Below are 21,532 nucleotides of genomic sequence, written 5' to 3'. Positions count from 1 at the left end.
TCAACCTAAAACAGTCTTCCACCTGATTCTGGATGCAGACGTTAATCTAGTCCTGGCAAACAAAATATCCCCATTTCAGCAGTGACACAGATGGGATAGATGTGCCTGCCCCAGTGGTACACTCACTGTTGTGCCAATAAAACTGTCTGTGAGCAGCAAAATATCCGAGCTGAGACATTTTGATTGTTCAGGTTGTTGATTCATTTCTGAAGGACTGATGAATAACACCACCCAAAAAGATGCTGATGTGTGAGTGACAGGGAAAAGCATGTGATCCTCACTCGCTGAACCAGGACCAGGAGGTCTGATGGGTTTGGTTTTTAATTGGCTTTGACTGCCCAGCATTTCAGCTCCGTGCTGCAGATGGGGCTGAGCCTGTCCCTCGTGAACCACAAACATCTCGTGGCTGGGAGCTCCTGCCACTGCAGAACCTTTGGGAAAGCCTGATTTATGGAAGGAGCTGTGGGGCTGCACAGGCTCAAGGCTTTCCTCCCAATCCCTGGGAGCACAGCGAGTTGGGAGAGGCTGCACATTGGAGCTGTTTGGTTTCACATCCCTGCCTTTATGAGTTCAGCAGGAGAGGGAACTGAGTGGTTCCTGAAGATTTATGATGCTGGCAGCTTTGAGAAAATGTTTTTATGCAACTTTTTCTCTTTTTTTTTGCTTTGCAAGCAACTTCCCAATGCTTGCCAGTGCTGAGCAAAGCAAGTATGTGCACATATTGGAAGGCTGTGCACACCAAGAGGGGGGAAACCATGAGGACGAGAGAGGCAGCTGCTGTAAACAGGTGAAGGTGAGCCTGGAGCACAGCACAAAGGTGGAGGAATATTGGTGGGCGCAGATTTTTCTCAGTAAGTGTGTAAAACATGCCAAATGAGTAATTTTATTAAAAGGAGAAAATGCCCATCAGCAAAGCTGAAACAAAACCTTCAAGCAAACTTGGTAGATGCTTGTGTTGAGCTGCTTTGTGAAGACAATGCACCTTCATGCACAGGATGTGAAATCATCACTCTCTGTCGGAATCTAGAACATTCCTCTGGGTGCCCTGGATGGCCAGAGCCGCTGGCAGGGGGCTCTGAGACCCTGGCATGCAGCCAAAGACACACGTGGGGTTTTGATCTTAGCCCGTGGAGCAAATTACCAACTCTGTATGAAGAATTACAAGCCACACACACAAGTTCAGGTATTGTAGTAGAAGTAGTCACAAAGTGGAAGGAAGGATTTCTGAGTGCTGTACAGGGGGGTTTTGAGCCTTGTACGCAGGGGTCCAAGTTTTGTACATGGGGGTCAGGAGGTCTAAGATGGAGGGATTTGGGTGTGCCCTGTCCTCCTTCTTTCTCCTTCCCAGCCTCCATGTCTTTGGTGATGTTGGCACTCACAGATTGGTCTAGAGTAGAAAGTCACCATTCAATATAGACAGTAGGCATTGGGGGAAAAGTATAAACATGTAACACGTAATATATGATATAAAAGATGGCACCAGCCCCCTGGGAGGGCAGTGTGCCTTTGTCTGACCTGCTGAACGGGCCACAGCAGTTCAGGGAGAAAAATCTTTTAGATAACCAACAATAAACTACCTTGAGAACAGACAACAGAAGACTACTGAGTCTTTCTTCGAAGGCACGGGTTGGAGGAGAGACTTTTCCATCTTTTGGGGTCACCCCAATCCGGGGCTGGAAACCCCACATCTGGCATCCCTGGGTGGGCAGGAGACCCGACAACTCTCCTACTCCAAACCCAGGACTGAGCATTTTCCTTCTGGTGGAAGGTGTCCCTGCCCATGGCAAGGGCTGGAATGAGATGATCTCTAAGGTCCTTTCCAGCCGACACCATTCTGTGCTTCAGTGGATCTGTGAGATCTGCAGCAGATCTGTCAGAAATATGTCAAACAAGTTCATATACACTGAAAACCACACAGGCACGTGTGAGGGTATTTCTAAAGCCAGTTGAGTCTGACATATTTTCAACAGAAATCCAGCAGGTTTCAGATGTGGATTGAGTTGTGCAAACCTGTCAGTTGGTGATGGGGTGTTTTGCATTTTGGTGTTGCACATTGCAAGAAGAGCCCACACTGTGTGAGCCGCTCTGTGGACAGGCACTGAGGAACGTGTGCACCCCAGAGGAGTAATTCTGTGATTCTGTGATCTGTGTTTGGGTTTTTTTTCTCCAAAAGCTTATCCAGTCCTGTGGGAAATGCAAGCACAGAGAGCTCCCAAGGCCCTGAACATACAAGCTCCGAGATAGAGATGGAGATAGAGATGGATAGAGATACAGGGTTTGACCCAAGACCCTGGGGAAGGCTTGGAGCTTTAGAATAGAATAGTGAAACAAACACAAAATAAGAATAAAGATTTGTAGTTTAAGGAGAAATATGTTTTAAGCAAGTAGAAATATGCCTCATATAAGAAAATAAATAGGTTCAAGCAAGAGAGTATTTAATTATACTTGTATAGAACTGTAAATTAATTATTAATAAATTATAACTATTAATTATACTTTTATAGACCTCTAGAACTATATAGTTCTGTTGCTAGACAATTAAAGTCTGTCAGTAGAACTTGTAGAGTTCGTAAAAAGTAGAAGATGCAGCAATAAGTTCCTGCAGAGTTGTATGATTGGATAGAAGAAGACAAACTGCAGTAAATTGTGTAAAATGTAGCAATTAGCAATTGGTTGTGCAGATGATAATGAGCTTTGTGGAAGAAGCTGACTGAATGAGAAATTTATAAAAAGACATTGTAACTAGAATTATGAGGGCTTCTGATGTGATGACTTTGGATGTAACAACCTTACAGGCTCACCCTTCCATGAGACTGATTTTGCAATAAACTATCTTTTAAATGCCTCATCAGTCAACCCCATCTTTCTGTATCCTATACACAATCCTTTTGTTACAGAGAAGGATTCTTTGATCCTTAGGCTAGACCCTTCTGCAGTACCTGAGCACAGGTACCTGTTCAGGGCTCTGACCGACCTGAGCTGGTTGAAGATGTCCCTGCTCGGTGCAGGGGGTTGGACCAGATCACCTTTAAAGGTCCCTTCCATCCCAAATGATCCTGTGATTCACAGGACTGAGCCAGCCCCTGCCTGGCTGCTGCACAGGGAGGCTTGCAGGGACACATTAAACCAGGGCAGCCTCGGATCTCCCCACAAGCAGCTGGGCTGCCCTCGTGGCCTGCACTCAGAGCCAGCTCTTCTGTCCTGCTAGGCAGCAGCAATCCCTGTTTTCCACGTGCAGGGGATCCCTGTAGAGCCAGGATCCCTGGGCTGCCACTGCTGATCCATTGGCCTCTGGCTGAACTGCTGGGTGGAAAGGTCACAGTGAGTCAACCACCAAATCCCAGGCAAGCCCTGCAGGATTTCTACTGTGGAAGTGCACTTTGAGGCTGGCTGAGGCTGGCCAGGGCTGGGACGAGCCAGGTTAACCACTATTCCCTGCTCAGCCTGCAAGGGGCAGCTCATTAGCAGCGTGCCAGTGATGAACACAACCCTGCTGGACCCGGAGCACATCCCCTGCAGGGCGCTGGTGCTGCTCCCTGTGCCCTCACCCTGCCTTTTGTCACTTTGCCACCTCGGCAGGCTGAGCCACTGGTTTGACACGTGCCAATCAGCGGAGTGCAATTAATTGGTTCAGCCTCTGAGACGAGCCCTTGCAGCCCTCGAGTGCAGAGGGAGGATGAGTCAGGAGGGTCATTTCACAGCCTGCGGACAGCGCTGAGCACACACAGCCCTCCTGCAGGCTGGCTGGCTTGTTAGCAGCTGGGAAACTCATTAAAGTTGGAGGAGTTCTTCTTTAAAGGTTTGGCCCCTCAGAGCACAAGGTCACTGCAGCACTGCTCTGTGGTAATTTCACCAGCCAGAAGGATTTGCTTTCTCCTGCACTAATTAACAAGTGGAGAAACTTAAGAAACCAATGTAGAACCCAACAGGACTGTCCAGGTGATCCAGATTTTTAACTATGTATTTTACCTCAGGAAATGTATAGATATCATCTCTTTTCCAAAAGTTTCTCCTGAGATGCCTCTTCCAGCTCTGTGGAAAATATACATGAGAAAAGGAATGAAGCGAATTAAGCTATGAAAATTTGAAGGATTTATGTGAAACCTTCACACTCATGAACCTACAATACCTTTTCATGTAGGGATACTCAGTACTCAGGGCACTGTAATCCCAAAATTGCTATTTTTCTCCCCATGGACTAAGAGAAGAGCCTTGTGGTGGCTGTCTGCAGGAGTAGGTACAATAAAACCATGAGTCTGACCAGAGACCAGGGTGCTCAGAGCATGGCCTGTCCCTTCCCAACTCCTCTCTGCCCACCCTCCTGCCCCACGCTGTCCTGAGTGACTCCATCTCAGCATTTTAAACTCATTTTCCACCCCAGAGCCATTTGGGGTGGAAACACGACCTTGTCCCACTGCAGAGCACATCCCCAGGGGTGTGATGCTCTGCTGGAAGCTGGAGCTGTGGATTCCACACCCCGTGCTCAGGCCCCAATCCCCTGGCTGTCCTGTACACGTTCAGTGATAGAACCCAAACCCAATCCTAAACCACTGCATCCCAGTAACTGCAGCACAGCTGGCTCCACTGCAAGCTGGAACTGGGCATTTACTGCAAAGGAGGAGGGGAAAAAAAGATTGAGACAGTGTCAGAAAGAAGCAATTAGGCCAGTTCCAAAGTCAGGTTACACTTGTGCCCCACGCCAGTTGGCACACACATGATCTGTGGTGCTCAGCACGGCAAACGTTTTCCTGGAAGAGCTCTGGAGAGTCTTGTTTCAAGCACTTGAGTGCTCATAGTTGTTCATTTCCATAATGACTCACTGAACACGAGCAGCTTGCTTTTCCTCCTGCACAATAAGCTATAAATCCAGAGTAATTTGATCCACTTTCTTCAAATCCACGGGGGGCCATGGACACACACGTGCACGGACACACACACAGACACACACGTGCACAGATGCTGTCACTCCAACAGATCCACCACCATTTTCCTGGCACAGCTGAGCTGAGTGAGACTGTTCCTGCTGATCCAAAAGCTACATCTGAATCATCCCAGACTTGTGCCATAAATGATTATTTTGTTGAAAGGGACACACGGCTTTAAAAGGCATCACAAAGAAAAGAGGAGAGTTTTCCCTCAAGAGTGTGACTTTATTCATCTTTGCCTTCCTGCCAGGAGACAGCAAAGGAAGAAGCTTCTTTTGAAGAGACATGAGCATGTTTCCAAAGTCCCTGAGGTGCTCAGGGAAAAAAAGGCAGCAGCCAAACCCTTGATCATGTTCATTCTTCTCTTGTCTTAGAGGGATGACTGACAATATCAGTACTAGGAGGATGGCATAATCCAGGTTGTGAGGCACCTCAGGAAGTCTCCAGTCCAAACCCCCTACTCACAGCAGGCTCAGAATGTTGCTCAGGGCTTCATCCATTTAGGTCTTGAAAAATCCTCAAAGAATCTCCCACCCTCACTGGGAAACCTCTCCCACTGCTTAACTGTCTTTATGAGGAAAAACTTCCTCCTTTCTCCATCTTATCTGGCCCTTTTTTCTTACAGTTTGCTTGCTCCTCCTGTCTCAAACCACTGTGAAAGCCTTGGGTCTATCAGTAACCTTGAGGCACTGGCAGGCTGTTGGTAGCTCCATCCAAAATACTTTTTTGTTCTGAAACAGGTCCTCTTGCATCTCTGCACATGGAGAGTGCTCCAAACCTGAGCATCTTGGCGTCCCTGTGGCTGATCTTGCTTTAGGTTATTAGTGTCTCCTCTACTGGGGTCACCAAGCTGGGCACAGCATCTGGCTGTGGTCTAAGGAGTGCAAAGTGAAAGGGAGTAATCATTTCCTTCAAAACATCCCAGAGCTTTGCTGCCAGGTCACACACACCTGGTTTGGGTTGATTTCAGCACCCATGAGCTCCCTGGGTGCTTTTCCACAATGCTGCTCCTCAGCCAAGTCCTCACCTTCAGGAGAGGACAAGGAACTCCCCTTTGCTGCCCAAGACAGCTGGGGAGCATCTCAGCAGCTCTGCTCACAGGTATCCTGGGTAATCATCAAACCATTCATTCACAGTTAAAAGGCAAGATCAACATCACTCAGTGCAAATTCAGAAATATTTGTTTTCTTGACATGAGGGTGTGTGGCTCACTCCAGCATTTTTATCAAGGGCTACCCAGGGAAAATGGAAGTTCTTGCTTATCTGTTTTGCTCCCAGGTGTTTTCTCCTGGGCTGATTTCCAAGGAGCCAAACTCAAATGAATCAATTTCTGAGCATCCCATGCCTTGGGACATCATCAGCAGCTACTTTGGTTAGTGTTCCCAGGAAAGGTGAGCATTTTGTCATCCAGCTTGCATGTGCCAAATGCTGTTGGTGACAGATGTTAGCTGTCCACCAGACAGTGCAGCAGAGACACGAGCAGCACCACTGCTGTCAGGAAAGTGAACTGTGAACTTCTTCCAAAGTCCTGCAGGTGAGAGCTTGCAGAGTCTGAAAGGTTATTTTTATTTTCTTCAAGCCACACAATTTCCTTGGGTAGGTACCAAGTGCAGTGGGAGATCAGCCACCTGACTTACTAAGACACAAAGCAAATTTAACTGTCTTCACCTATTTATTGTTTAAATGTTCAGGGAACATTATTTTAAGTGAAACTAGGGGCATTGCAGCAATAGCCAGAACACTGGCACAAAGTGGGTGCCCTGGCACTGATATATTCCAGTGGCTCACTGAGGTAAACTCTAACCTCCAGAGTTAACCGTCAGTTCACTGCTTCAGCTGCCAAATTTCTTCTCTACTCAGACCTGCTCCATGTCTGGGTGTCTGCTACATTCCTGGCAGCACCAATAACCTGTGATTTCTGACAGAATCTGCTGCATTGCAAATCCCTTTTTCATCCCAGCATGGCCCAGAGCCAGAGTAAACAGAGATACTCACTGTACATGTCTCTAACCTGTGGATGTGTCCCTCCCTTCAAACACAAGATGCAAGGGGCTCTGCATTGCTGCTGTGAGGAATAAAAGCACTGACCTGGTCCTCTCTCATCAGACACTCAAATCTCCTTCCTCCCTCTGTTATCTCTTTGAAGCGCGTGAGTCCAAATGAGTTAGGAGAGGGAAAAGTTACAAAATGCTGTTTATTTAAATTTGCTGTTCATTGCCAGCAAGCTCGAAGTTGAATATGACTGAGCTGATAGGGCAGACATCCCCCCCCACCCCCCATAAGCAGGGGATTTATAACAGTGTTTTCCAAGAGATTTTCCAGCCCCTGGAAACTACAGCAACATAAATCTGGAGGTTTAAATCAAGCTCGTGCTGAAAAGTCCTATAAAACATCTGAAGAAAATTCAGAGTAAGCTTGATAAAAGTGGAAAGAGCAAATTCCTCCAGCTCTGTTGAGATGCAGGTGATGAAGAATGTATAACACAACATTTTTCTTACTGCTGTGGCAAAGCCCAGTGGAGAGAGTGCAGAGGGACAGGGATCCAGAGTAAGACCATGAGCTGAGAAGTGAGGCAATTCTTCTTGCATTTAAATGCCCCCTTGTTAGGATTTTATCACGAGGTTGTTCTTCTTCTTGGCTCACTATCAAACAGGATTTCCTTCCCTGATCTTAGCTGCAAAACCACTCTCAAGACAGGCGTCCTCTTCCTTTCCAGAGTCAAAGAAAACGATGCCTGGTTTTATTGAAACCAACCCAGAGTAGTGTTTATTATTGAAAATATACATTATTCTTGAACATCACATAAAAAGCCTGGTAGATACAACTGCTCTAGTTCAAAATGCTCAATAGATACCTTTGTGCAGCAGGTAGCATTATCCTTGGAACACAAACATCCTCTTCTCATCCTTATTCTCTTTACAGTGCTTCCCTTTTGTGTTTTTTAAACCCAGAAGAGCTGTCCTTCCCCACCCTGATGCTCTAAGCTGAAAAGAAACCATTTTCCAAAGGCTTTCCACGTACACTGTGCTGGAAGCGTGGGGCTAAGAGGAATGAGAGTATTTTGTAGAGCTACTTAGAGCTACTCCTGTCCTTTGAAAATCTGTGTTAAGAGCAGGGCATGGTGCTCACCAGGCAAAGTGCCCTGTGTGAAACAGTCCAGCGATGGCCTGACAATTCCCAGTCTGTCCAAGAGAGAAATGGGGAAGGCAGATAAATTCAGGCTTTTCACACCACCTTGCAGATGCTCTTTTTCTTGCTGCCACAAGTTCTCAAATGACAGTTTTGCACAGAAGAAACTTTTTTTACAAAGAAAACAAGAAAGGGATGGGCTATTATACACCAAAACTGTTGAAATCATTGGGAATCAATGTACAGGGTGAGATGGGCAGTGTGTTCAAAACAGTTTGTCCACCGCAATATGAAAGAGGGAATAAAAACAAAAAAAACATGAAAGGAAGGAGAAAAATTTTTGATTATTTCTGCCAGTGTGCTGTTCTAGACTTTGCATTGTGAACTTCCACAGGATGCAGTCAGGGTTGAACCTGTTCCTTCTTTGAATCTGTTTTACCACCACCAACTCCAAGAGGCTTTTTCCTGGTTGCCTCCAAGCAGCATCGCGGATGTGGGAGACGAGAGCCCACCAAAACAGGACGGGCCCCTCACTGGAGAGAGATCAGTGAGGCCAAAGGAGGAGGGTTTGCAGAAGGGGCTCTGGGGTGGGAGTGGAGACAGGAGAGCTCTGAAGGCCACGGGGTGGTGGTGGGTGTGTCCGTGGGGCGGTCACACGGCCGCGGTCTGTTTGATGCTGTGGAAGCTGATCCGCGTGGGGGACGTGGGGATGGACATGGCCCGTGCCACGCGCACCCGCAGGGAGTGGTGGTCCTGCCAGCGGTGCCACCTCTTCCTGGCAGCAGAACGGACCTGGGGAGAAACACAGGGAGAAGGTGAAGGCAGAATTTCAGGTGTAAAGGGATAAAGGGATGCTGGACAGTGCTGGGACAATATTGTCACAGGTGATGCCTTAAGCCTCTAAAGGGGGGGGAGTGATGCCTTAAGTTTTAGCTTTCATATTTTCCAGATTCTGTACTGCATTGGTGTGTAACTCTGACCTCCATATAAAGTGTTAGCAAGCTCTCTTCACAGTTCAGTCAGACAGAACAATCCTTTTGCAGCCCCAGAACCAAGGACACCATTGCAGCTTCAGGCCCAAAAAGTGCAAACAGCGAATTGAGGAGAGCAATCTGGGAGGGTGGGACTGCATCACCTTAAACTGTAATTGGACAATTAACCTCAAAATGGAAATTGACCAAAACTTAAAAAAGTTGAAAACTCGTGACCCAGCGTCCATCTTGTGTCCATCTTGGGTGGAGCCACGGCCCATCTCTTGTGCTGCCCAAGGTGTACCCATTGAAGGCCTTTTAATAAATCCCTACTTTATTCCTTTAACTCTGTCTAGCCTCTGTTCCAGGTCAGCCTCTCAAGGCATCACAGGGACTGATTCAGATGCCTGAACGGGAGCTTCTAATTCACTGATATTATCTTGAGTACTTGACTCAGGGAAAAAACATTTTACACACCTCATGTCTCCTATCTGGTATCTAAAATACCCCAGAGCATCTCCAACAGGCGTAAACATTCACAACGGAATCAAGCCCTCAGGATGGGTAGATCTGATGGATGGTGCATCCAAGGTCTTTCCAAGACCTGATGGAATTCTTGCAGAGCCCCATCCCAGGAGCCCCTGCTGCCCTTGGATGTGAAGAAGCACAGGGGATCTAACCAAGCTCTGGCACACCAGCCCCAGCCCCTGTGAGCACCTCGTGCAGGCAGTGGAAGTTGCTCCACATCGGCAGAAGGCCATCCTCAAACAGGTGCTGACCAATAGGTCAGATAAACCTTGAATTTAAGTGTATTTTTTTTCCTTGGAGCATAGAGAGAGCCCAGGAACTCTGGCTCAAATATATACATATATAAGCAAGAGAAAAACACGAGAAAGGAACCCTAAACCTCAAACACAGTGGGAGGGCAGACTTGAAATACTCCTAAAATAGACCAAATCCCTGCCAAATCCCTGGCAGGGAAGACTCAAAGTCTGAACCTGGCATGAAGCATTTCTGGATATTCCAATTTCTGGATATTCTTGTTGCTATCTGCTTACTGTAGAGAGGAAGCCAATTTGAACCCATAACCCAGGGAGATAAATAAGCCTACAAAATTAAGTGAGAGGAGTCTGGGCCCAGCTTCCTGGAGAGTCCAAAGCCTGGACTGTTCATGACACTTGGAAAGGATGCTGATGTTCTGCTGCCAACCTGGAATCTGATGAACTTTGAAAGAAGCGTTGTTACATAAAATTTCTATATCAAGCCAGGGCCTCCTTTACCAAAAACATCTTTTTTTACAAAGAAGGGTTATAAATAATGTAATATAGACATTACACCTCAACTACTGACCTACAGATCTCCTCCTGACCAAGGGGGAACCAGTCAGAGTGGTCAAAGGGGATGATTCATCTCCTTCTAATGCAGGTGTCCAAAATAGGCCAGATATTTGTGCTCAGATGAAAAATATCTATTTCCTTTAACTGGTTATAAAAGGAGTCTAGACAAGAAGCTCTATTTAAGATGTCTGGATTATAAATTTAGGTAGGTTCAGCCAATATTGTTATTAACCATGGATATTTTTTGGTCTTTATAATGTACTTATTTTCACTGCATACCCCAAAAGTAAATGATTGTTCTAAGCCCCATTTTACCACGGACAAGGGGAACTTTGGATATTATCAGTTGTTGTGGAGGAGCTGTTGTGGAGGAGACCACAAAGGCATCAGCTGCCATGGCAACTGCACAAGGCCTTGGAGGAGCCTTCAGAGCCTGTGAAGCCCATGCTGGCACAGGTTCTCAGCTCTCAGCACCTGGGTGAGGTCAATCAAAGCCACCCTGGGCATGTCTGTCACCACCACTAGTGCTGCAGGGAAGGTGGAGTCGAAAAAAAAACTGCCCAAAGATGAAGAATCACTGCTTTTCTTCATTTCTTTGAAAGCTTGGGGGCTGTCTGCAGGGGCTCTGTGAGGTCTACTCAAAACACAAGGAACACACACAGTCTGCGACCCCACTTCAGAGCAGCTCAAATGTCCTGTCTAAGGGTGTTCAGATGAGTTGAAGAGCTCCAGGATTGGAGATGTTTCCAACCCAAACCACACCCTGTCAGTTTTAGGTGCCCCAGATGAACAGGGTGAAGGTCTGATGGTTAAAACACAGAAGAGTTCACAAGGAGGACACAGAAAAGGGGAAACTGCTCTCCTTCTCCTGGCTGGTTTCAATTGTCCCATTTCTGGGTGGGCTTTCAGAGCCCTGGGCTGTAGCACTGCTTGTGACAAATTGTGAGCAAACAATCCCCTCCCACCACAGCTTTGTCCATGGAATACTGTGGGTTTATGAGCACCAGCCTGGAAAACACTTTTGTAATTGCCTCTTTGGTGCCTTTTCAGAGGAATCCTCAACCTGGAAATGTGACTTTTCTATCAGAGCCCTTCTGGAGGCAGAGACTGGGCAAATCAGAGCAGAGGATTTCTTTCTTTGGTTGTGTTCTCAGCTATCTGTGATCTGTGCTACTGCCATGGTTGACAGGGTGGTTTTAGGTCATAGCTTGGAGTCAGAGATCTCAGGGGTCTTTTCCAGTCTAACTGATGCTGTGCTTCTATGATTTAAGACAAGCAGCTACAGATTTCTAAGGTAAGGTGAGGAGAAAGCCATACTGGGTTTCTTCTGATTTTGAATCAATGATCTGTTTCAATATAAATAATAATGTTTTTTACACATAGTAGGGGTCAGACAGAACCTAATGAAACAAAGAATATGAGGGAATATAACTGGAGAAAGAGAAAACAGCCAATAAAAGGGGAATTAAAGACAGCACTGCCAGGAAGAGCATAATCATCATGAATGATTTGGAGATGAGAATGAGAACAAAGTGGTTGAACAGTAGTGCAGAGGATTTCTGGAAGAGCCTCTCATTATGGAGCAGTAGCTTCAACATCTCTCCACCACTTTCATTATGAGGTTTGGTCAGGTTATAAAATGAGCTGAATGGCACAGTTATATGAAATAGGGATGGATGGACTCAATCAAAAAACTGCAGCCTGGACTGCTGACCATCCCCTTCTCCCCAAACTGACCTCCTGGGAAAACAGGAGGAACACTGGAAAGCTGTGCTGTACGTTTCTGGGAATTCACTATTTGCAAACCTCCCATGGTTCCACCTGCAGTGGCAGAGGGATCCTTGCCCCTGGTTCTGGATGGGAGGGAGGATATAAAGCACATCCAGAGGCAAATCCATGTGCCAGAGTCCGTGCAAGGGGGGAGGCACCTCCCCTGACAGACTCACACCTCATCTTAGCCAATTACCACAAAATCAATTAATGGTCTGGGCTGGAAGAGACCTCAAAGTTCATTTTATTCCAGCCCCCTGCCATGGACAGGACACCTTCCACTGGAGCAGGTTGTTCCAAGCCCCATCCAATTTCTGGATCCATTATTTATGCTCCCAGTACAGACAGTGGAGAAAGAGAGACAATGCCCTGAGGATGGCGCTCTGACATGTGGAATGAAACAGTCCTTGCTCCTCTGGGTACAAATCCAGCCTAACTGAATGCCGGCCACCTCAGACCAAGGTTTTACTAAGTTTTAAAGAACATATGATGTGCCAGACCACTGTCATGGGAAACTGTCCCATGAAGACCCGAGATGCAGAGGGAAGTTGCTTCTTGAATGCTCCTTTCTCCGCGATGTCACCAAATGCTGAGATGGTGTTAGAGAAAATTTCCCTCCTTCTTCTGCAGTGAAATTTTTTTGGTTTTGGGTGGGGTTTTTTTGTTTGTTTGGGGTTTTTTTGTTGTTGTTTGAGGGTTTTTGTTTTTGTTTTTTTTTTTTTTTTTAATGGGTTTTGTTGTTGTTGTATTCTTTTTTTTTTTTTTCCTGAAGAACCAGTGTGAAGAGATACTTACTCAGCCAGTGAAGCCAGATTAGATTTATCATTTGTGCTTCAAGCCAACCAAGTCAAAAAGAGCTACCTGGAGATAAAGACGTGAGTCTAAACAAGCAGTTGGCTCTTGTGATATGGTTTGAGACAGGATTTAAAAAAACCCACAAAAATGCTGTCTTCTTGTACAGCTGGAGCCAGTCCGAATGGACTGGGCACATGGAAATGGGCTCTGCACTTTCAAGGGTGAGGGCAAAGCATTTTTTAATGACAGAATAATTACCTGCAATTAGTATGCGACCAGAATGCAAGCAGAGAAGGTTAAGGTCAAATTTATATCTTGCACTTGAACTCAGAAACAAGATGCTAGGTTAACTTTAGGTAAGAAAAGAAAAAACTGGCTGTAGCTACTGTATTAATGTGTTAAAAGACACCAAAAAAAAAAAAAAAAAGCTATAGCACAGTGGAAGAGTAAAAGAAAAATAGAATGTAAAATATCAGCTATCAAACATGGTTGTTAATCTCTGTAAGAGCAGCCTCTCTATTTATTAAGCATTTCCAGAGTCAGGACCATGTCCCAGAGTCAGCATTAGCACATTCATTAGCACCTGAAATTGCCCAAGGATGCTCTGGGCTGTCATCAGTGGTTAGAGCTCCACAAGGAGTCCTGGGAACACAAATTATCAGCCTCACCTCTGTGGAACTTTAGTTGCTTGAGAGGACCAAAATTTGCCCTGCTGTGAGCACAGAGCTGGGTGCCTGTGTTGACCCTTGGTCTGGCTCTTTCTTGCAAGCAGGTCCTCTTCCAGAATTACCCTTTTCAGCTCTTTCTGCTTTGTGTACAGTGAATAATCCCAGTTTCTGAGCTGTGGTCAGATCAGGTTTGCCAACATTATTTGTGCCTACAGAGTGTGGGCACTGCTCTGGTACAGTCAAAAAAAGGATTTGGATAATGGGATGAAAGGAAATCAGTGGATGACTTGTCCTCCTCTGACTGGACCACCTAACCAGGGGACTTGTCAAACGTTTAGATCATATTAAATAAAATATACTGTTAAAAACCTCCCCTCCATCCTCCTCCACAGCAGAGTAACAAAAACAATGAAAGAGATGGAGAGAAGGATGAAAAAAAACATTTAGAAAAGGTTTTCTGTTGACAAAATAGACATCAACTTTGTCTGTATTACCTGTGCTAGACACTGGCTGCTGGCTAATTTCTCACAGCCATAAACTGCAAGAAATTGCAAGAAACTGCATTTCAACTAGAAATAAGCTGAGAAATGAGCCTTGAGTAACACTAAAAATCAGATTTTGGAAGAAATGCCATCTGTCATTAGCAGAGAGGAAGAAGTTTTTGATCCACTTACACAGAACAAAGGGGCTGATTCACTTGGGGCTTTTGGACGTAATAGTACTAAAATGTACTAAAATATAATATATATAATATATATTATTATTTATATAATAAATATAAATAATATGTATAATATTTATTAAATTATATATGTGTCTGTATAAAATACATTATTATTTATTTATATACATAATAATACACTAAAATATAATAGTTATGTAGGTGTCTGGTAGAAAGAGTTGGAATAAATGAGCAGCCACAGCAATGGAAGCTGGGATTAAGACTACTGGGTTGTCACCATCCTCTGTGGGATTAAGACTACTGGGTTGTCACCATCCTCTGTCCCCAGGTGACATCCCTCACCTGGAAGTGTCAACAAGTGAGGGCCAGAAGGACAGCAGGTCCTCTCTTGTTAGAACCCTAACTGCTGAAAATTTTAACCTTTCTCTACTAACAAACACCAACCCTCCAAAGAACACTATGTTTAACCTAAAGCCATAGAGAAAACTTCCAAAATTACATAATAAAACTAAAATTTTAAGTGTGTAGTTTAAATAACTAGTATATAGTATCTCAAAATGAAAGACCTAAAAGTTTAAAATTTTAAAATATAATAATATATATAAAAAACACAATAAAAGCTTTGAAAGAGAAACTAATCCTTCTTCTTCACCTTCTTCTTTATGAGTTTAAGTAGTATTATATAATTAAATAAAAAATTCCCCATTACACACCATGAGTAATTAATTATGTTAAAATAAAATAATTTAAATATAATTTCTTAATTAAACAATTTATCCTTAAAAAACCTTAAAAGAAAAAAGATGCAACTCCATTTTTAATTCATTAAAGTGCTATAGAACTCACAGCTTATAAAACTATAATATAAATAAAAACTGATAAATCCAAATAAAAAATACCATCTCACACATTTAATCCCAACCTTAACACACACACACCAAAAAAAATCAACACTCTCTGTGTATCAAATAATCACAGAATACCAGAATGGTTTGGGTTGGAAGGGACCTTAAAAATCATCCAATCCCACCCCCTGCCATGACAGGGACACCTTCACTATCCCAGGGTGCTCCAAGCCCCATCCAGCCTGGCCTTGGGCACTGCCAGGGATCCAGGGGCAGCCACAGCTTCTCTGGGCACCCTGTGCCAGGGCCTCAGCACTCTCCCAGGGAAGAATTCCTTCCTCACATCTCATCTGCATATTCATGGTGTTCAGCAGGCTGTGGCTGATTAAGTTCTTGCTCTGCTGAAATGCCACTTTTTATTCCCAGCAATCCTGATAAGAAGGCAAATTAATTAAATGAGTAAGGTTTACATAGATTTCGATGGGCTTTAAAATAAAAGATTTTTATTTTCTTTGAAAACAGGTTGCAGTGGTGAATCCAACGACTTCCACCTACATTTAAACACCTTTTGTGCTGTGTTCCACATCCTTGTGCTGCAGTTGGAGGTGACTGGAGAATAACTTTAGACTTTAATTTTTCAAATTGTGAAAGGCCGATGAAGACTGGATGGATCTTTTTGTAAGCTACAGATGAACAAGAGGGACGTTCAAGCAATGTCCAGACCAGCAAAATGGATCTTTAAATATCAAGGCACTGGTCTCACAGTGCCTGACTCTGCAGAAAAATTAATTTTCATGAGATTTTTGAAGTCCTGGCCTCTCCCTGCATCCAGCAGAGACTTAGGAAGGCCTAAGGTATTGGCAACACCTCATCAAAAAGAGACAACTAAAATAGGTCAGTTGAAGTCTGCCCTCATTTGTGTGAATCACTGCCCATAAATGAAGCTGAAGGTGACAGGCTCACCTGGTTGTGTGCACGTATTAGGGGTTTAAGATTTGAGGGGTGGGGAAATCTCATCCATTAATTAACAGAACTTAAATAAATGCAAGGTGATGCCTTAAATGGTACTTTGAAAGTTTTCCAAAGGTTCAGGGAGTTCCTCAGGGAGGAGGGATGGCAAATGCTGTATTTAATAGCAAATGTTGTGGAGCAGCTGTTGGTCAAACCTCTCCAGGCCCTTGGAAGGATTAAGCACTGAATGATTTGAAGCAAAGAAACAGAGTGGCCTAGGCACAGAGACCCCTGGGCTGGCAGACCTGTGGATCTCCAGGTGAGGAGTTCTGATGTTCCCAAAGAGACAGGAGTGTCTTTATCCCTGTTTGTAAATCACCTGCAGCACTGAGCAACTGTGCAAGGCTCCCAACCCCTCAGGCCAAGGCTGCTCATGTTACCATCACACCAAATATTGACCTGAACATCCCCACCAAGATGCCATTAGCAGTATTTAATCCTCCTGAGGTCAGGAAGGGATGTAGTCAAAACAACCTGCAAGGCTCAAAGGAAACAAAAACAAAGCTTGGGCAGAATGTTGGGTTTTGTTTCAACAGGTACCCTGCCTCACATCACTATTTATATAACTTTGTTATATAAACTTTTATAACTACATAATTATAGTTTATATAGATTATATGTATAACTATATAAACTTATATAACTTTGGTTTTTTCTGCCTAAAAATTACCTGCTTAATTGGTCTGCAATCCATTTTTTTTCCCCTCAGGGTCTTTGGCAGGAATTCTTTGCAATCTGGGGATATTTTCACAGCACCTGCCAGCCTGGGATGTTAAAGTTTATTTGTAAGGCCACAGCAGTGCAAATTTGTTATCATAAATAGCAGTTGAAGAAACTGCAACAGTTCTGACTAGTCATAAAGTTTTGCCACCCATTTTTGTGTGGAAACAAATGCTGCTCCTTTCCTCTGGGCCACAAAGGACCAGAACTACCCACAGCAGAGGGAGGCCAGGGGTGCACTCAACCCACCCCAAGCCCCTGTGGTTTTGTTGTGGGGTGCTCTGCAGTTACCCTCACATCTGCAGTGGTATAATGAGGAGGAAAATGGGATGGGGAAGGACCCTCAGAGCAAAAGGAATTAAACTTTAGCCCTCTGGTCCACCTCTGTATTCATATTTATTCAGAGATTTTAAGGAATGGTTAATATATGTCCTTTGGGCTTGGGCTGAATGATGTGGAGCCTGCCTGGGCTGATGGGCTGGGTATGAGTAACCACTGCAGGGGTGACTCAGAGCTGGCACTTCTAATGAACAGCCTCCCAAGATGATCAGATCAAAGCAAGCCACTTTGAGCTTAATAGACTTTGAGAGACAGATGATGCTTGGCTAAAGGGTCAACAGAATAAAAATTAAACATATTTATCTTTGCCTCACACCTTGTTGTGAGAATAATTTACAGTGGCATCTGATCTATTCCTCTCTGATGATGTTTTCTCTCCAAGCCAGCTAATTGCATTTTAAATGTCAATTAATGGATTATTATTGATATTGGTCAGATAATACTGAATCTGAGTCCTGAGCTAAGAATTCAGGCTCCCAAAGGATGTTTTCAGACTCAGGTCTGGCTGGTTATGTATCCATCCAGGATATGGACAGAAATGAAGGATAGGCACTTCATTATGGACACAGAACTCATGAATTACAGAATAATTAAGGTATGAAGGGACATCAGAAGGCCTCTGGTCCCATGCCATGATCAGAGCCCATCCAGCACAGTGGTTTTATCCAGTTTTGAAATTGTGTCAGGGTCTTATCGAGTCATTTTGAGCACAAACAAGGACAGAGATCTCAAAACACCTTTGAGCCTCTCTTCCAGTGCTTAATCATCCTCACTCTTAGATTTTTTTCTTCCCTGTTTATTTTGCCTTGCTCCCCTCACTCAGCTTCAGAGAGGAGCTTGCTCTTCCCTGAGCAGCCCCTCATCAAGCACCATCTCTTTGTGGGTGTAGGTTGTTCTCAAGCACTGTCACCTCCATTCCCATGCTCCTGCTCTGGGGTGGCTGTGCTGGGCTCCCCCATCATGTCTGGAAAGGTTTGCAAGGATCACTGAACTCTCTGAGGGATCTGGTGGCAACTGGAAACTGCATGAAGCACCTAATAACAAGGATAAGTGATCTCTGGAGCAGGGATTTTTACTCCTCTGTTATCCTATGGTTTCCATCAGCACTGCTGAGGTAGCAGGAGTGCAGCCAGCCCTATCTGGAATATAAAACACTTTAAAAGCACTCTTTGCCTCTCTCTGAAACACTTTAGTTTGTCTCAGGAGAAAACCATCACTGTTAAGAAGGTCTGGCTAAAAAGTAGACATGACACCAGTAAGGGAACTGGATGGAGGATCCATCCTCCTTTAAAGAAACTTCGTCTGGAATGAGTCAAAGGTGGAAGAGAAATGCTGGGAGTGCTGTACCCATCTTTCCCTGTGGATACTGACAGTTTGGTCAGAGAGAGAAACAGATAAACTTCCCCAGGAATTGTTCTGGGGATTTTTGAGAAGGCTGAGAGAAAGAATTAAAACAATCTTGCAGCTGGTGTTTTGAACAGTTGTTTTCTCAAAAGATGGTTACCAAAGGGTGTTTCCCTAATTAGCCAATCAGGGGTGTTGATTAAGAACCACTCAGGCTCTGGGTGAATGACATTGGCTATAAATATTGTGAGATTGTAATAAAGGAGCCTTTTGCCTCCTGAATGAATGGAGTCAAGTGTCACCTCTCTTCCTGTTTGTGACTCAATGGTGACATTCCTTTGAGCAGAAGGTGCTCACTAAAGAACTGAAAGGAAAAACTGACCTGCAGTGGAAAGGGTCCAGCAGGAGTTGTGTGGGAATTCACTCCTCCAGTTTCACACCATTCACAGAATCACTGCATGGCCTGGCTTGGAAGGAACATTAAACCTCATCCAATCCCACCCCTGCCATGGCAGGGACACCTTCCACTGTCCCAGGTTGCTCCAAGCCCCATCCAGCCTGGCCTTGGGCACTTCCAGGGATCCAGGGCAGCCACAGCTTCTCTGGGCACCCTGTGCCAAGGCCTCCCCACCCTGCCAGGGAACAATTTCCTCCTAATATCCAATCTAAACCTGCCTTCTTTCAGTTTGAACCCATTCCCTCTTGTCCTGTCACTACATGCTCTTGTAAAGTCTATCTATCTTTGCTCCAAAATCTCCATTCTAAACCCTTTTTTTTTAAAATCCAGTGTTATCTGAAATTAAATTCAGTCTTGTGATCTGTGAATTGACCGAAAAATTTTGAGGAGCATCTTGGTTTTTTTTGCAGTCATTGAAACAGAAGTTCACAAGCTGCATTCACTCTTCTGAAGTGGCATTCAACATAAATGCATACAGATTTTTGATTATGCCAGTTTTCATAACACCTCAATTTCTCAGAAACCTCTCATTGTCAATTTTCTTGGAAGTCCAGAGATGCTCTTTTCCACTTGGATTAAATGCAATTTGCATATTTTTGGCCTCTAGTGTCTATGTCCAAAAAATGTAACTTTTTTTCCATAAAGTCTCTAAACAAATTAATGAGTCAAGTGCCAACGGCCCCTTGTGCCCACCCATGGCACACACACTTCATTCAAAACAGCTTCAGACCTTTTCAGAAGCAATAAAACATAAAATTCTGCAAACTTTTGATCTAAACTGCTTCTCCTCTGATGATTCACTGCAATAATTTGTCTATAAGGTGTTGGCTTGGAAAGAGGGAAGGGAACAGAGCTGGGGAAGGGGCTGAGGGAGCTGGGAAGGGGCTCAGCCTGGAGAAAAGGAGGCTCAGGGGGGACCTTGTGGCTCTGCACAACTCCTGCCAGGAGGGGACAGCCAGGGGAGATTGGGCTCTGCTCCCAGGTCAGAAACAATAGGACAAGAGGAAATGGCCTCAAATTGCAGCAGGGGAGGTTTAGATTGGATATTTGGAACAGTTTCTTCACTGAAAGAGTGGTTAGGCATTGAAAGGGGCTGACAAACAAAGTGGTGGAATCCCCATCCCTGAAGCATTCAAAAGCTGTGGATGGAGCCATGGTTTGGTGGGGGCTTGGCAGTGTGTGGTGAATGGCTGAACTCGATTATCTTAGATTGGCTCTTTGATTTACTGATTTTTTATCTTCAGCTGAAGGGTCTGACAGCCTCTCCCACTGCAGCCAACAAAGCCAGTCCAGCAGCTGTGTGAAGCAGTGTTCCGTGGAAATGAGGGCAGGGGAGGTGGCTGCATGCCCAGGTCAAATGTCCACTCAAAGATGAAGGAAATAAAACTCATATCATTTGAAATTCTTTGCATGGACTGAATTTTAATGCTTCATTTTTTCCCTCCAGTGCTGCCACATCTGTGAGACCAAATCACTGAAAATCAGGACATTTTATGGTGGTATCAGGGGTTACCAAGGTGTCATTTTTGGTTAGATTGCAAGGTATGTTTGTTTAAATCAATGGAAGTTACAGAGGAAAAACTCTCACCTGTTTCATTTTCCAAACTTCACAGACAGAACTCTGAGAAAGGGACAGAAACTTCACAGAATAGAATCCCTGAATCCCAAAATAGATCAGCTTGGAAGGGATCCATAAGGATCATCGGGTCCAACCCTTGCCAACCCTGTAGGCAGAGTCTTCTCTGGAACAGTCTCTCGCATCCTGAGTGTTTTAAAGATGCTGATTTTTTGATTTTTAAACCCAGTTTTAGTTGTACAGAGGTTCTGAAGCTCCACAGACTGCTCTGCTCAGATATTGTGGGAACTGGACTGAGGGGTACAGCATAAAGCTACCAGAGCCAGTAGAATTTTCCTCTTTATTTTTCAGTTCTTGCAGGTTTGTCAGGACCCATGGCTCCATTTCCTGTGGCTCTATCAAAATGCAGCCTTAAGTAATATTTCTGCCATTTGCTCAGCTTCCAGTAACTGTTATTAATGCTTTCTCTGTACCCAAACCAACTGATTTTCACATCAGATTGAGAAATACTCCCAACATTTACTAAATCTCACTGTAAAATCTCTATGTGCACTTCAAAACACTGCAGTAAATTCATTGCACAATTTCCTTTCCTCATAAAGGACTGGGGTTAATTGTAGCCTCTCTTTATTCTGAGAACATTAAAATCCAGCACAACTGTGCAAAGGCTGCATCCAATTCCAGCCCTGACAGGGAAGGAATTTTGCATGGGTCCCTCAGTGGCTGCTGAAAACAACATCACCTCTGTTCCTTTAGCTCCTATTATTCCACTTCTTCCTAAAAAAATACTTCTTGATAAGAAAACTCAGTGAAATCACACACTGAGCCTTAGGAAAAAACCCAAATCAGGGTTTTTAATGTGGTTTCCTAGGGAGTAGAACATCCCTACAGCCATTCTTTCACACCTGAGGAACCCACAATGGTGTTTCCTCTGTCTTCCACTAAATGCACAGCTCTCCATAG

At 44.5% G+C, this 21,532-nt stretch overlaps 1 protein-coding gene across 2 annotated transcripts in view; it reads right to left on the bottom strand.

The window, feature by feature from the left end:
• Nucleotides 1-7,101: 7,101 nt before the first annotated feature.
• The window catches only part of CRHR2 (corticotropin releasing hormone receptor 2), a 146,798-nt gene continuing 132,367 nt past the window's right edge, over nucleotides 7,102-21,532 (bottom strand). For both annotated transcript variants that reach the window (XM_038128007.1, XM_038128008.1), the window contains one exon: nucleotides 7,102-8,846. In XM_038128007.1, coding sequence (XP_037983935.1) covers nucleotides 8,706-8,846 — 141 coding nt within the window. In that variant the 3' untranslated portion in view covers nucleotides 7,102-8,705. The remainder of the gene's footprint in view (nucleotides 8,847-21,532) is intronic.

Source organism: Motacilla alba, chromosome 2, assembly GCF_015832195.1.
Source record: "Motacilla alba alba isolate MOTALB_02 chromosome 2, Motacilla_alba_V1.0_pri, whole genome shotgun sequence".
Taxonomy (NCBI): domain Eukaryota; kingdom Metazoa; phylum Chordata; class Aves; order Passeriformes; family Motacillidae; genus Motacilla; species Motacilla alba.
The sequence above is the reverse complement of the archived record's forward strand: the minus strand, read 5'-3'. Positions and strand labels throughout refer to the sequence as shown.